We start from the raw sequence: 14,093 nt of genomic DNA, 5'->3' as shown, positions 1-14,093 counted from the left end.
CATACATGCACACAGCAGAGCACATACAGTGAAATTGGTCCTCTGCATTTAACCCATCCTAGTACTAGGAGCAGTGGGCACCTATCGTGCAGCGCCCGGGGAGCAATGGGGAGGGGGGATTGGAAGTGTCCGGTGCCTTGCTCAATGACACCACAGCAGGGCCTAGGAGGTGAACTGCGACCTCTCCAAATAGCAGTCCACTTTCCATATTTCAAGTCTGTTCGGGGACTTGAACCGGCAACACTACGATTCCCAGTCCAAGCCCCTGCTGACTGAGCCACTGCTGGACCGACTGAGCCACTGCTGGAGAACATCAGTAAACATGATGTTCTGCACAGCGGCACTTTTGAGCCAAACGCTAATGCTAATATGTGAAATGTTAAAATTGTTAACATTATGATACCATTTGCTTATAGCACTGAACACAAAAAAATCATTTAGGTTCATTGGCTTGTTAGTTTGCATGTATTTATATCAAAAAATATCATATTGGGCAGTTTGAAATGTTTACTTTAATGTACTGCCAAAGGAAGCTAAGGGTCAAAGGATGAACACGATTCATCACCTTGGAACCATTAAAGATCATACAAGTTCCATCACACAAGCAATGCTAATAATATAGTTAACATGACTCAGGTGAAAGAAGCACAATCCTAGGTGTTTTACAGGTGTAAATGAAAATATAATTGACAAGCCTTGACCTCCTCTTGAGGACACCTTTACTGGGATACAGGAACAGGGTGCAACTGTACAAATAGGTGACAGATTGACGGACAGGCAAAGGTCACCGCGATGACAGTCTGAAAGGCTGAAGGAAAAGAGAGATGACAATCATTGCGAGTGATGAGGAGAAGAATCCAAACATATACAAAAAAAGAGATGCTGACAGACACAAACAAATGTAGCACAGATAATTGGGCACATGGTTATTCACAGGTCCAGACTAAAGGTTATGAAAAGCATTGTTGACCGATCACAAGTCTATTTTTAAATGCGAGCCCCCACACGACTCCTTTTTGCAAACTAATGTTGTCAGTCAAATCTTATACAGCATCATGCTCTATTTCATTATGTGGCTCCACCCTAAAATAGACGCATTATCAGCAGAGGCTCAAATGGCTTCATGTTACCTACCGCGTTGTTGCTGTGTGAATCTGAATCAACTATTTGCTGGAAATCTGACAAGTTTCTATTAATGTGACCCTTGCCACACACACATACCCACAAAACACACTTGCCAAAGAACTCCACCTGCTCTATCCAGGCCTTTCCAACCATTTTCCTTGCAGCCAATGCTGGCGAGATCCTGCTGTGTTGGCAGTGCTCTGATCCAGCCACTGAAAGGGAAGACGAGGTTTTGTTCGCCTGCCCAGAAAGGCTTTAGGATCTGACATAGAAAAACCTCAAGACAGGGAATGCAGTGGAAGAGAGGAATACAGTGAGGGAATGGGGTGACCACACACACACTCACAGATGTGCAGCATGTCTGTGCACGTCTACAGTAAATTTGGCTCGTGAGATCCAGGATAGAGAGGATTTGTGTGTAAGAATCGGAGAGTCAGGAAAGAATGAGACCATGACAGAGTTTGTGTGTGTGTGTGTGTGTGTCGTCAAAGTGTCTGTGTATGAGAGGGAGAGCAGTATTGGCTGCAGTCTCTGACTTTGACCCACAGGCTGCCAGTAAGAAGGCAGCTGACTGCCTGGCTGGTTGCCATGCGAACCCAACGCCTCGGCAACGTGCAGGCTGCCTCGTACACAGCAGCGTCGTGGAAACAGTTACCGGGTTACTGAGTCAACAGCAGCAACTGGTGGACAAATCCAGACATTCATTCATAAAAATCACCACCAGTGTTTCACTTGGAGTTTAGTGGTAAAAGGCATCAAAATCAGGAAGTCTACACTGCTTTCTCATGAAGATATTTTTGCACTGGCGTTATCCAAGTTTCCTTAAGTGATGACACTTAGATGAACAGTAACTGTTTAAGTTTGCAGACAAGCTTTGCCATTATGCACGTACATATTTCCACAAGCCTCTTGCTATACCTGTCTTGCTAATAAGTTAGCATACTGTATATCCACACAGTCTCACTCCAGCTGAAAAAACAGCATCTCCATATGGCCAGCAGGACATCCTCTGCTCTAACATCCCATAGGGCAGGGCAGAACAGCACAGAACAACCTCCAGCAGACGTCCCAAATCTGAAACACATATTGATTTAATGACACAGTACATTTAGATAAAAGGAGAAATCCTACAGTGCAGCAAAAACCCTCTTTTGCTTCAAAAGGCCACAGAGTCCAACAGAAGAGAAAAGTGTGTAATGTAAGCCTTTCTGGCCAGAGTTGGAGGTGTCTGGTCTTTGCCTAATGCATGAGGGAGTAAAGTAGAAAGAAGACATTCAGACAAAGCTGAACCAGAAAAAAAAACATTAGACAAGTCTCTGTTATTTGATACCTTGCAGAACTTCCATTTGCTTAATACTCAGTGTCCGTTCACAATATGCCTGTGCATAAAAAACACACTGACTCCGGGGAAAAACATTCTTTCTATTCTGGTACCAGCAGCCAATCCACTTGTCTTGATTCCAGGGAGGTGAAGAACAGTTTGTTTGTACATTAGAATAGCCTGCAACTATGTTACATTAGTATTACCAGCATCCAGCAGCCAAATTGGACTGCTAAGTTCCAGACTCACTCTACGGACGACATGCCCGACCCAGCTCACTGAAGCCCCGCCCCTGCTGCTGCAAAGAACTTTGTTCGCTTGACTTATTGAAGTTTATTAATATTGAAAGCACTCCGCTTCCAAGTTTCACTAAATTCTCCCTTGTTGCTCCAGAAATACACAAAGTAGTACAGTACAAAGCAGTGAAAACAGATGAACCGTTCAAGTGATACACAGAGTACATAGACAAAGATTCCTTGCTTTATAGTTAAGACTTAATAAAGGCAAAACTAGGGTTTCCAGTCAGGACTGCGGAAGGAAAGTTATCCACAGTTTTTTGTCCCACCTGCACTTATAGTGGGTGGAATACCATATTATTTAAACTTTATGTAAACAGTTACGAGTCTGCACTACACCCTACTGGGTAAAAAAAAAGTCTTCTCTTTCCTTTTTGTTGCTGTCAATAATTGTTCAAAACTGTCCAAAATCCTGGTCTGTGTGAAGAAAAAAATTATTCATATAAAAGAAACTTTACCATACGATATAAGAAAGGACAACAGCACAACAAGTAAAGCTGAACTGACTGCACAGTATGTAATCTTTATGGAGAGAGGAAAGTAACACCAGATAAGATAAGTTCGGCTTAAGCGTAACTAGACTAATTAATTAAGCTAATGCTTCCTTTAAATCAAATAAATGCTTGATGCATTTTTCAATATCAAACAATAGGGAGGGATGAAGTACTGAATATCAGATAGGCTGTGATTCAATCAATTCAAATAAATGGTTTCAAACGACAAAGTCTTTCTCCTTATTTCACTGTCTCTGCAGCAACCAATGTGTGTTGTCTGGTGACAAAGGAGCGTAGTGCGAAGAGATTTAATGAAGGTTTAATGAATGTTGGGCGGTGGTGGCGAAGTCCATAGGGGGTTGGCCTGGGAACTGGAAGGTCACCAGTTCAAGTCCCCGAAAGACCTAGTGCCACCGTGGTGTCCCTGAGCAAGACACTGGTTACCTACACTGCTCCCCGGGCGCCGTACATAATGGCAGCCCACTGCTCCTAACACTAGGATGGGTCAAATGCAGAGACCGCATTTCGTTGTCCTAGTACTTGTACTCTGTGCAATGACAATAAAGTTGAATCGAATCTTATTGAATCTGAAGGCTTAGGGGGTCAAACAGGAAGATAACATGACAGGGGGATGAGATAACAGAGCTGCTTTAGATGAGACTTTGGAATTGTGATGTCATGACTCAGCAACCAGACAGGCAGCACCAGGAGGAGTGATGATGTCACCCATGTGAGCTGAAGAATAGTGCCAGCGCTTGTGTGTCTGTTCATGAAAATGATTGTGCAACCCTCAAGTTCCCAGGCTGCGATAGTAAAATGTATCTGCCAGAAGATATTTTTGCGACAGAATGCAGAAACAGGAATGTAAATGCTAGGCAAACACAGAAAAGACACAGCTCAATCACTTTTTTTTTTTACTGTGGCAGCTCCTTGGAGGGTTTGGCTGTGTGTGGCCTCCTTTGAGAGAATGCATTTATTTTGACCTATATGCAAAGCCCTGTGTGCATGCTGTCCACCACAGTGCGCCCGCCCTCTGGGTGGATGGCGCGAGGCAGAGAGCGTGACTAGCAGCGTGACAACAACAACAACGTGTGTCTCGGCACGAAGGAGGGGGGGGGGATCAACCAGATTGGAATCAGGGGTGCTGCTGTTGGTGTTGGAGGGGTGTACAAAGACGACCGTGGCAACTGCGCCTCTGCAGCTGTGAGCCTACGTGAGCATCGGCAGGAACACTCTCACTCCTAGTCTCGTACCCCTCCCCTACTGGTTCCCCGACTCTCTCTCATCTTGCACACTCTCCCCTTCATTTGCTCATTTGCACCTTCTAATAGACTTTTGAAAGCCCTCCCTTTCCTCCTTCTCTCTCTTTTTCTCTATGAAAACTCCCTCAGTACTCTCCCACGTCATATTCCCAAACGGCGGGGACCTTGACAGTGAGAGATGTGTCGTGTTCGGGCAGCCATCGGATATCCGAGATGACTGAAATGGAAAGAAAGCAAAGATAATCTTTCCCCCACACACACACACACACACACCACATCTGATCTGGCCTGAAATGACCTAGAATGGATATGTGTGTGAGTGTGTGTGTGTGTGTGCGTGTGTGTGTGTGTGTGTGTTTCACTGAGCCAATTTACTCATGTCATAGGTACGCACATGCCAATGCACACACTCATGTGACTACTTCAGTATCTCGAGACTACATGTCAACACAGGGGTTTAAGACCAAGGTCAGAGGTGACACAATATGCACAGGGTTTAGCACAATAGGACAATGAGGAGGAGAGATGGGAGGAATGAGGATTAGGAGGAAGTAGAATGAATACAATGAAGAATTAGGTATAAAAATAGTGAAACATTGTTGTGCATGTGAAAATCAGAGAGGGTGATGGCAGGGGAGAGTTTATCATAATAGAGATAAGGACTGAGCCAAAGAGGCTGACTGTCCTTGTGTTCTTCAGCAGGTGCATTTTTTGGCAGTTGATGGGAGTGTGGAAGGCCTTTTCCTTTTCATGCAGCCTGAAGAGCAGCGCTGACCTCTACTGGCTCCATGTGGATGTGTACATGTCAGCTAAATGCCTCGTCCTCTTTTTCAGTCTTTATTTCCTGTACATTATGCAAACTAATATGCGCATTAAGTTTGTACAAAATTGAATACGCATCATTGCCAGAAAAACACATAACTAACCACAGTTTAAATGGCATCATGTCTTAGGACCGGGGAACAAAGCTGAAGATTTTTGACTGCATGTATTAAATCAGGTATTTAACAGGTGTTCCCTAGGTAAATTCAAGTTACAATTGATATACACAATATGTATATCTATTTGAGGTGATCAATTTTAATAAAATATAATAATCCTGATTCTTTTGAGATCACAATTATCCGTCACAATTCATTATTAGGCTCTAAAATATATTATCGCTCTTCAAATTTAAATAAACAGATAAGATATGTTTGCTTTCCAGCCCAAACACATCTCACATCTATTTATTAGGAAAATTTCCCCGTTCAATCGTTGTTATCCAAGTAGATTTGAGGGAAATTGTCATACGAGTTATTGAATTATGGCAACAAAAAAAATTGGGGGAGGTCACGGCGACCATGAAATTTAACCAACAAATTATAATAATTGTATCACTGACTCCAAGTTGATGTTCGTGCCATATAATGCTTTGTGCACAAAAACTAAAAAAAGACTATTGTCTAAAGTTCTCCTTGTAGGAGTCACTGTTCTCACTTCAACTCGGTGTGGAGACGGGTATGCAGAACAGTATTTGTTGGCTCCAGAGCTGTATGTGCATGTACAGTTAATTCCTACCGCATGTGATGTAGGTGTCCTTTCATTCACAGCATTCTTACTGCAGGCAACAGGTTTGGTATCTTGTTGGATGGCCTTCTCATCTGGTACTGGTAAAAAGTTCTCTCTGGAATAGTATCTGGAATCTTCTTTATCTCCCATGATGTCTCTGAGATCTCTTTAGAAGTCCCCTCCTGGACATAGTTACGTTTATTAAATTAACTTATTTCTCACATTTCTGTAGAACAACATTGACAGTTCGCTTTGACTTCACAATCCCTATTTCACTCATGAGCAAATAATTAGGTCATAGATCTACTTTAAGTAGAAAACATATTGCAGTTAGGTTGCACAAGAGAAAACACAATACAATTTAGTCATTATTTTGAAATATGAATGACTTTATTGCAAACAGCAAAAATACGAGTGCTAAAAGTTAATTTAGCTTGCATATTAACTTTAGATCTTAGCCAACAGCTAAACTGCGGCCTTAACACAAACAAAAAATGCAAAAGCATGACAACATGTCTGTTTCTCAGCCGTATTTCTTAAACCCATTGCAAATCCTGTTTGTTGCTATGCTTTTTAGCATAATCAATTACGTGCTGCTAATTAGCGTTGCAAGGTAGCGGACTCCTTTACCATATGTTAATGGTGTTTAGCATTGCATTAGCATCACGGCTACCCAGTAGTTTCTCTAGTTAGCTACATGTTAGCTAGATACTAAATGCGTGCTAGAAGTTGTTTTGTATTTATCGCACAATCAAATTGTTGTCATGTTAAGGAACACATTCAAGGCTCACCAGTGTCAACTCCAATGCAAATGCGTTCCCTTATTCATCCACACATTGTAATTGTTAAGATACTATGAGCAAACACAAAAACACCACATAAGCTCAAAATGTATTTCTCCATGCTGTGCTCAACACAGCTTCAGCTGGCCCTTTGACCTTTCACCTTTAGTGTTGTGAATGGTCATTTGAGCGTTAGATTGGTAAGAAAAACTCAAATCAATACACTATTTGTCAAACTTGTGTTTCTTACTTTATTAACAAAATATTGTTTTTTTTCAATTGAAATTGAATAGTTATAAGAATGGGTTAAATGTAGAGGACCAATTTCACTGTGTGTGCTCTGCTGTGTGCATGTATGTGCCACATAAAGAGGGTTTCATCCTCCGATTCTATTCTATTCTATAATGGTAGTGTTTTTTATCCTTTAACCAGTCCAGGCTACAAATTCTGGTGAATTTTTAATTAGGAAGTGAAAGTCATTTTAGGAAATAATTATCATCGAAAGTTTTAAGAAGCTGAACTGAAAGTGTGTGTGTTGCAAAACCACAACTGCTGAAAGTGCAGTATGTTCATATGTTTGTGTGAACTGTCTCTATAGACTCAACAGGACTGTCACCGAGGTGCCCTTGAGCTCCCCAGGTGCTGGTAGCTGCCTACTGCTCTAATGGGTTGAATTCAGAAAGTTAAATTCACTGTGTGCCGTGCTTTGGTGATGTGTGACGTTTAAAAAAGATTGGATTATAATCCCCAATTCCATTGTCAGTGCATCGGGCTATTATTGCCAAGACCACTCCAGTGATGCATTTGTCCCTTAGTGCCAGAAGGAAGCCCAAAAACAAAAGTGATCGAGTACAGTATTTCTATTCTGATGGGGTGATTATACATCAGAATAAATTGTGCTGCACCTTAATGATTCCAACCATAATGAACACAAACTTGCCTTATTTAAAATATTTATTTCAGTGAAGAACATAATTCACAGAATAATTTCCATTAAAAAAATAAACTAATTTCTTAAACATGTTTCAGTTCATAACTATTCCCATCCTCAACACTGCAACATCAGGACCTCCAGACTTTCAAGCTTACTTCAAATAAATGTTTGGTTTTTTTTTTTAAATGAGAGACGTCTGAGTTTAAGTGCTGATATGAGACCAGTCTTTCAGCTTTTTATACAATTAATCATCTGCTCTCATGCTCTGTGAATTACATAAATGTGTTCAAAATCATGGCTTTTTCTATAACATTAAGTGGGGTTTGTTTTGGACCTTTTTAAATGATTTCCATTGATACTGCAAGTGAAAAATCACATACAAAAAAATCAGCTAAGTGTTATTTCCAGATGGCTTCCCCTGAACTTCAAGGGATTCCTGTACTTGTAATAGCTAGTGCCATGCTTTTAAGATGACACTCTTAACATCCCTTATATAATGAAGTTCAATCAGTCAGTGATCAGAGGAAGACAGGTGGAACGGCGTTTTCATCGTCATCGAAGACTGATCCCTGCAGTCTGCCACCTCTGTAGAATTGGCGGAGGTTTCGTTTGGCAGGCGCAGACACGTACCACATGACGACACCTGTTGGGTTCACGGACACCACGAAGGTAGTGGAGTCTTTCAGCGTCATGGTCTTCTCCGTGAAGACATCATAGATCTGAGAGTGAGAGTATACGAGAAAATGTGATTTTCCCTTTGAATACATCCTCACTTGGTTTGCAAAATCTAAAATAAAACTGGTATAATTAATCATGTGGATCCAGCGGACCAACACCGTAGAATAAGTTCACTTCATCACAGTATGACAAAAATCACCCATAAATAAAGTGCGAACATTTAAGTTGCTCGAACAACAGTTTTAGTGTTCGGAACAGACATAAAATGGATGGTTATAAGTTTTAATGGCAGAAAAGTCAGAAGTGGCGACAGTGGTGGAAGGGGAGAAAACCCATGTACTTGGTCTTATTTACATTAAAAACAAGTCTATGAAGAAGAAGTGATAATTGGAAATCATCAAAATGATTCAGAGCCTGGTTTGTGTTGGAACCATGTGGCATCTCAATGTTATTCTTTCTACTCCATAAATGTAAATTATGTATAATGTAAATAGAAGTGGACCAAGAAAAGTCCCCTGTTGGACCCTTTAGTGTTGGTAAGAGGGCTTGACTTCTGTGGCTGTAGAAATTCAGAGATGTTTGTAAGTGTAACATTATCTTTTGATATAGTAAGGGCCTGATGAGTGGGTGCAACAGACGAAGAAAAAAATAGATATAGGATAAAGATATATAGAGTTTAAGATAAAGTGTTCAGGTGTATTCTAGTAAGTAAAAAAATGAAGGCATTGAAATTATTGACAAATGGAATGCCAAGGGCCAGATGTTCAATTAGCAAAAACAAACCTTGTAGCTGCCAGCGGTGTAGTTGAGTTTGCCGAGGGTGGTCTGGTAGCGGTAGGGCATGTCATTACGGCGGCTGAAGAATACCAAAGCACTGGCATTTTTTGACAGGGGGCGCCAGTACACATCAATGCCACTTTTCTCCTGGCAGACAAAAACGGACGAGAAATTGTGAACAATGACACAAAGAATGAGAAGTCAAAGGCAGGAGCAAAAGAGTGTCACCTTTACAACGCGCCTTCCCTGGATACCCATGGGATCCTGGTTGATGCTGATGGCAATTTTGTTCTGCAAGATACTGCGGGCCCCACTGCTAATGGTGCGCAAGTCATTGGACATAAAAAGAGGAGCAGCCATAATCGCCCAAATAGCCATCTGAGACCGAGACTGTTCCATGCTGAGGCCATAGTCACCAGCAATCAACTGTGGAAGTCAAAATTAAACAATCAATGAAAGAATAAAACCAGATTTAATACCTGTAGGTGTTTAACTCATAGTACTGGTGCTTCCTGACCTAATTAACAGAATGAATAGAAAATAGTAAATATTGTATACAACATTGAACAGTTGAACAAACCATATCTGGGTCGTTCCACTTTCCAGGTCCAGCTGCAGGTACCAGGACATCTTGGTTTTCAAAGAACCAGTTAATAATGTTCAACACACTGTCCCAGGAGTCCTGGATGTCGCCATAGTTACGCCACAGGTTGCAGATCTCACCCAACTGGGTGTAGTTTACCTAAATACATAATTCAGTTTCACAAAAAAGTCAATAAATTATCTGTGGATTTGAATTATTGCAACATAGTCCTCAAAACAGTGTACTTCCACTGGGAGTATTCCATTGTCAATGATGTGAGTTATGTTAAACTTTCAGATGTTTATACCTTAGGTGGTAGCCCCCCCTGGTACGCAGGCCAACTGCAGGAGTATCCAATGGGACGTCCCGTCGCATTTAAAGCCTTTGACATTAGAGGGTAACCTATCCAAGGGAGAAACAAGAGTCAAAACAAGTCAGCTACACCTCATTACATACTATGTAAAGGTCCCCTCTTCGTTTCTTACCCTGCTCTTGCTCTGTGGCGTTAGAATAACAACCGTCAAATTTGAACATATCCACCTCCCAATCGGCGAAGGTCTGAGCATCCAACTCAATCTTGTCCAGTGTCGTCCCCGGGTAGCCCCCGCAGGTGTGTGTGCCCATGTCCCCATAGAGGCCCAGCTTGAGACCCCTGTCATGCATGTAGCGTGCCAGTTTATGGATGCCTCCTGGGAATCTGATGGAGAGTGCAAAAAATGGCAGTTAGAATGATTTACCAATTACACAGCCTACACTCCCAGGCACTCCTTTTCTTGATGTTGCAAAGATTAGATTAACTTCATAGATCCAAATAGGGAAATTGTTTTGTCACGGCAGCATGTAAACAATGCATTGCACATGAATCAAATATTAAAGTAAAATAAACATATTTACATATGAACAGTAGAACATAAAAAAACAGTAAATATAAAACAAAGTGAAAGCTAAACTTAAAGAGCTGCTCTATAAAATATAAAATATAGACATACAAAAAAAGGGGAAAAAAAGCTAATATACACATATTCAAATTTAGTATACACATGAAATTGGTATACACAAAAAGTACATCAAAATAAATAAAATCTTACTTGTTTTTTGAGTGCTTTGATAAGTTTGTCTTTTAACTTCACTTACATTATGTCTCCTTTGTGCATATGCTGGTGATGCAAATAATAACTTCTATACCCCGCAGAGTTGTGAAACCACTGACTACTAATGTTGTTTTTTGTGTCACATGATTGCATGACTGTCACATTGTAATCACCTTGTTGTACAGTTTTATTGACTTACAGGCTTAGCAGTTACAGATTAATATTTGAACAAAACAGCTCCTCAGTGGGTGTGTGTCTCTCTGTGACCACAGTGCTCCTTTACCTTTTGGGGTCAGCCTGCAGCCGCCCCTTGTCGTCTCTCTTCATGGAGGACCAGCAGTCATCTATGTTCACATACACGTAGCCCAGTTCCCTCCAACCGTCCTCTGACAGTCGGTCTGCCATGTCCATGAACAGATTCTCACTGGAGGGAAGAAAGAAAATCTCATTAGGATATGGAGTACAGCAAACACATCATTAAATCAAAGATATCATAAATCACAATGCAAATGTTCTCCTGTAGTATGTGAAGTTGCTTTTTGAATGAGTGGTTTGGGCCTATGAATTGCAGTAATTGTAACGAGAATAGGTTCTTAAGCTGATGAGAAAACACATTTGTGGCAAATTATTTAGAATTATTTCAAAAAAAGGGGAAAAAAAGGGTTGCAGGATTAAACATATAAAATATACATTTTTCCACAAAACTTGTTTGGTTTCCAGAGCTCCACACCAAAATTATGACAAGATAAATATTACACAAATAACACAAAACACAATGTTTGCCAACATTTTATAACATTATATAAGTGGCGGTTCAGGGTAACGTATTGGAATGGTGTGATTTCAATAATGCAAAAGTTGGTGACGAGGTGAATAACCCCTGCTTTTCAAGGAAAGCTCGAGTGAAATCACTGTGTCCTATATTATTTAGGCTTGCCTGATGCAGTTCTTGGGGTCGTGGTCACAGTCGATGTCACAACGGAATCGTTCCCATGCCAGCCAGCCCATGGGAGGGACCCTCATCAGTCCATTGTCGAGGGCGAAGGTGGCCACAGAGAGCGAAGACACAAATAAAAGCACTGCTAAATGCATTACTGCAGAGGAAAAAGGGATAGGTTGAATCAGGTGTTAGTGTGCTGGATGAGATCACGGTTAAGGTGTTCTGAATGTCGAATGCAAAGTATTGCAGCCAGTGCATGTATGTCCTGCAGCAAAACCACATAACCATGTTCAAGCATTTCCTTTATAGCGAAGCAGAAATAATACTGTCGTTAGGTATTTATGTTCTGTAAGACAAAAGACAACTGTAAGACAAAAGACAATCATCTCTCACACAAACATCTGACTATCACATGAGTCATGACTGGGTGTTATGAAGCTTCAACAACCTGCCAGGTGACTTCTCCTATTATCCAGTCCAATCATCCAAGCTAAATCATAACACTACTTATCCAAAGAACATGCTTTTCTTACAACATGGAAGGTGAAAAAACATATGGAAAACGTGTTCACCATAAACTCTCATCTAATTGTATTGTAAAGTGTGGGCTTACATGTTCATACCTGTCACTAAATTGTGCTTTTTATGTTCCACACAGCATCCAATACTTGTCAAAACAAACGAGCAGTGTAGGGGATACAAATACCGTGTTTGTTAGCGTACATTCATACAGTGTAATAATTATGAAAAGTCGAACCTACTTACTTAAATGTAGTAACCTGCTCTCAGTGAAGGAAGAAAGTCGAAGTGGGATGAGTATCCTCAACTCCGAACCTCAGATTTGATCTTCTTCTTCTTCCTCTTTTCCTACTTCTTCTTCTTCTCTTCTTCTTCTTTCTATACGTTTTCTGCAGTGTTCGGTAAACCTTGTATCACGTTTACTCGCTCAGACCTTTAAACAAAACCCGTGATAGACTCCTTTGTACAGAAATAAAGTGAACCGCTCCAATAGAAAATAAACCACAGCCACGTGACCAAGCGGTGGAGTCAGCTGACAGTGGAGTTACAGGAAGCTGGACGGGCCGCGTTCGCGTTCTCTGTATACACCCATGGGCCGCGTCCCAATTTTTCCTATTTTGTATTTTACCTGCGTCCACTCGTTCCCTTTAATCAGCGCTTTTCCCACTTGGTTCTTGCTAATAACTTTCCATGACAACGACAATGAAGAGGTGCTATATTTACGTTTATTATATGGTATTAAAAACAAGCTACCAGTTTTTATAAAAGCACTATTTATAAAGGGCTAATAAACAATATGAATTGATTATGTTTACTTAAGCTGTATTGGGCAATTAAATTAAATGCACCTCTAGCATAACAGTAAACGCTTTTAAAAAAGTGCTTTACCCCATTGTTTATTATTTTAAGTTTTATTTAAATTCGTATTTATGTAGACGGGATAAAAACACATTTGTAATCTAAATGTGTTTAGGAAAATATGAACCTTGATAACCCTTATAAGATGAACTGAAACTGTGTTATAAAATTATCATATTGTTTTTAAAAAATGGCAGTAATGCAAAAATAAGTTGCTGACAATGCAATTTGTTTGCTAGTTTGCTGTGAGAGGTCTGAAACACAAAAGGATTGTTCAGCATTGCGGGGTTTTTATTGCCTGTTTTCTGGGTCAAGGCCCCTTTGGTTTAACACTCATTTGTCTGTAGTAAGAGTGCTAATTTACTCACCAATATAGAGTCATATTTCATGTATGATTTTATAAAAAGAGAGAATAAAAAGCCACGTTTACCTGAACTCACGTCAGGTAAACTTGTTATCTTGGTTGTCGATTGTTGTCTTTGCACAAACGTCTGCAGTTTTTTGTTCAAAAAATGTTACTTTGCTTACGTAGCTAAACTCCAAAAAAACTGACCAATCCATAGAACAACAAATGTCAACATTAAAGCCTGTATACTGACTAGTAAAAACCAAAAATTCAAGGATGTACTTGTATATAAACACCATATCGCCTTTAAGTGAGAGTGCATGAGTATTATCAGCCAAATGTATCAAAGTATCACAAATAAAAGTTTTTGTTTTACAGTAAAATGTTATATTGTTTTGTGGCACATGATTGTGAATGCTTGTTCATCAATGTGTAACCACTATTTACTGTTGTTAATGATTTCTATATTTGGTTTTCGATATGATCCGAGAGGAATTCCAACATAGCAGACTCCAGCACTAGGTGCACTGAGACTG

General features: G+C 40.4%; 1 protein-coding gene and 1 long non-coding RNA gene across 2 annotated transcripts; both read right to left on the bottom strand.

The window, feature by feature from the left end:
* Positions 1-405: 405 nt before the first annotated feature.
* On the bottom strand, positions 406-7,640 carry LOC134876462 (uncharacterized). The gene is made up of 3 exons (XR_010167456.1): positions 6,841-7,640; positions 6,059-6,231; positions 406-808 (listed from the first exon to the last, which is right to left on the bottom strand). It is a non-coding gene; the product is annotated as an uncharacterized LOC134876462 (long non-coding RNA).
* A 131-nt stretch (positions 7,641-7,771) lies between these two features.
* LOC134876459 (alpha-N-acetylgalactosaminidase-like) lies at positions 7,772-12,878 on the bottom strand. Its single transcript, XM_063901391.1, has 9 exons — positions 12,600-12,878; positions 11,832-11,988; positions 11,178-11,318; positions 10,289-10,500; positions 10,111-10,205; positions 9,801-9,962; positions 9,449-9,646; positions 9,227-9,367; positions 7,772-8,484 (listed from the first exon to the last, which is right to left on the bottom strand). The coding sequence occupies exons 2-9, from the start codon at positions 11,984-11,986 to the stop codon at positions 8,284-8,286; spliced, it is 1,305 nt and encodes a 434-aa protein (XP_063757461.1). The 5' UTR covers positions 11,987-11,988; positions 12,600-12,878; the 3' UTR covers positions 7,772-8,283.
* Positions 12,879-14,093: the final 1,215 nt, after the last annotated feature.

Source organism: Eleginops maclovinus, chromosome 15, assembly GCF_036324505.1.
Source record: "Eleginops maclovinus isolate JMC-PN-2008 ecotype Puerto Natales chromosome 15, JC_Emac_rtc_rv5, whole genome shotgun sequence".
NCBI classification, from domain to species: domain Eukaryota; kingdom Metazoa; phylum Chordata; class Actinopteri; order Perciformes; family Eleginopidae; genus Eleginops; species Eleginops maclovinus.
The sequence above is the reverse complement of the archived record's forward strand: the minus strand, read 5'-3'. Positions and strand labels throughout refer to the sequence as shown.

Excerpts from the sequence above, each read along its gene's own strand:
- LOC134876459 (XM_063901391.1), bottom strand. The coding sequence starts at position 11,986 with ATGCATTTAGCAGTGCTTTTATTTGTGTCTTCGCTCTCTGTGGCCACC. Across the intron at positions 11,319-11,831 it reads GACCCCAAGAACTGCATCAG|TGAGAATCTGTTCATGGACA; the intron begins GCAAGCCTAAAT and ends TCTTCCCTCCAG. Across the intron at positions 10,501-11,177 it reads CTGCAGGCTGACCCCAAAAG|ATTCCCAGGAGGCATCCATA; the intron begins GTAAAGGAGCAC and ends ACTCTCCATCAG.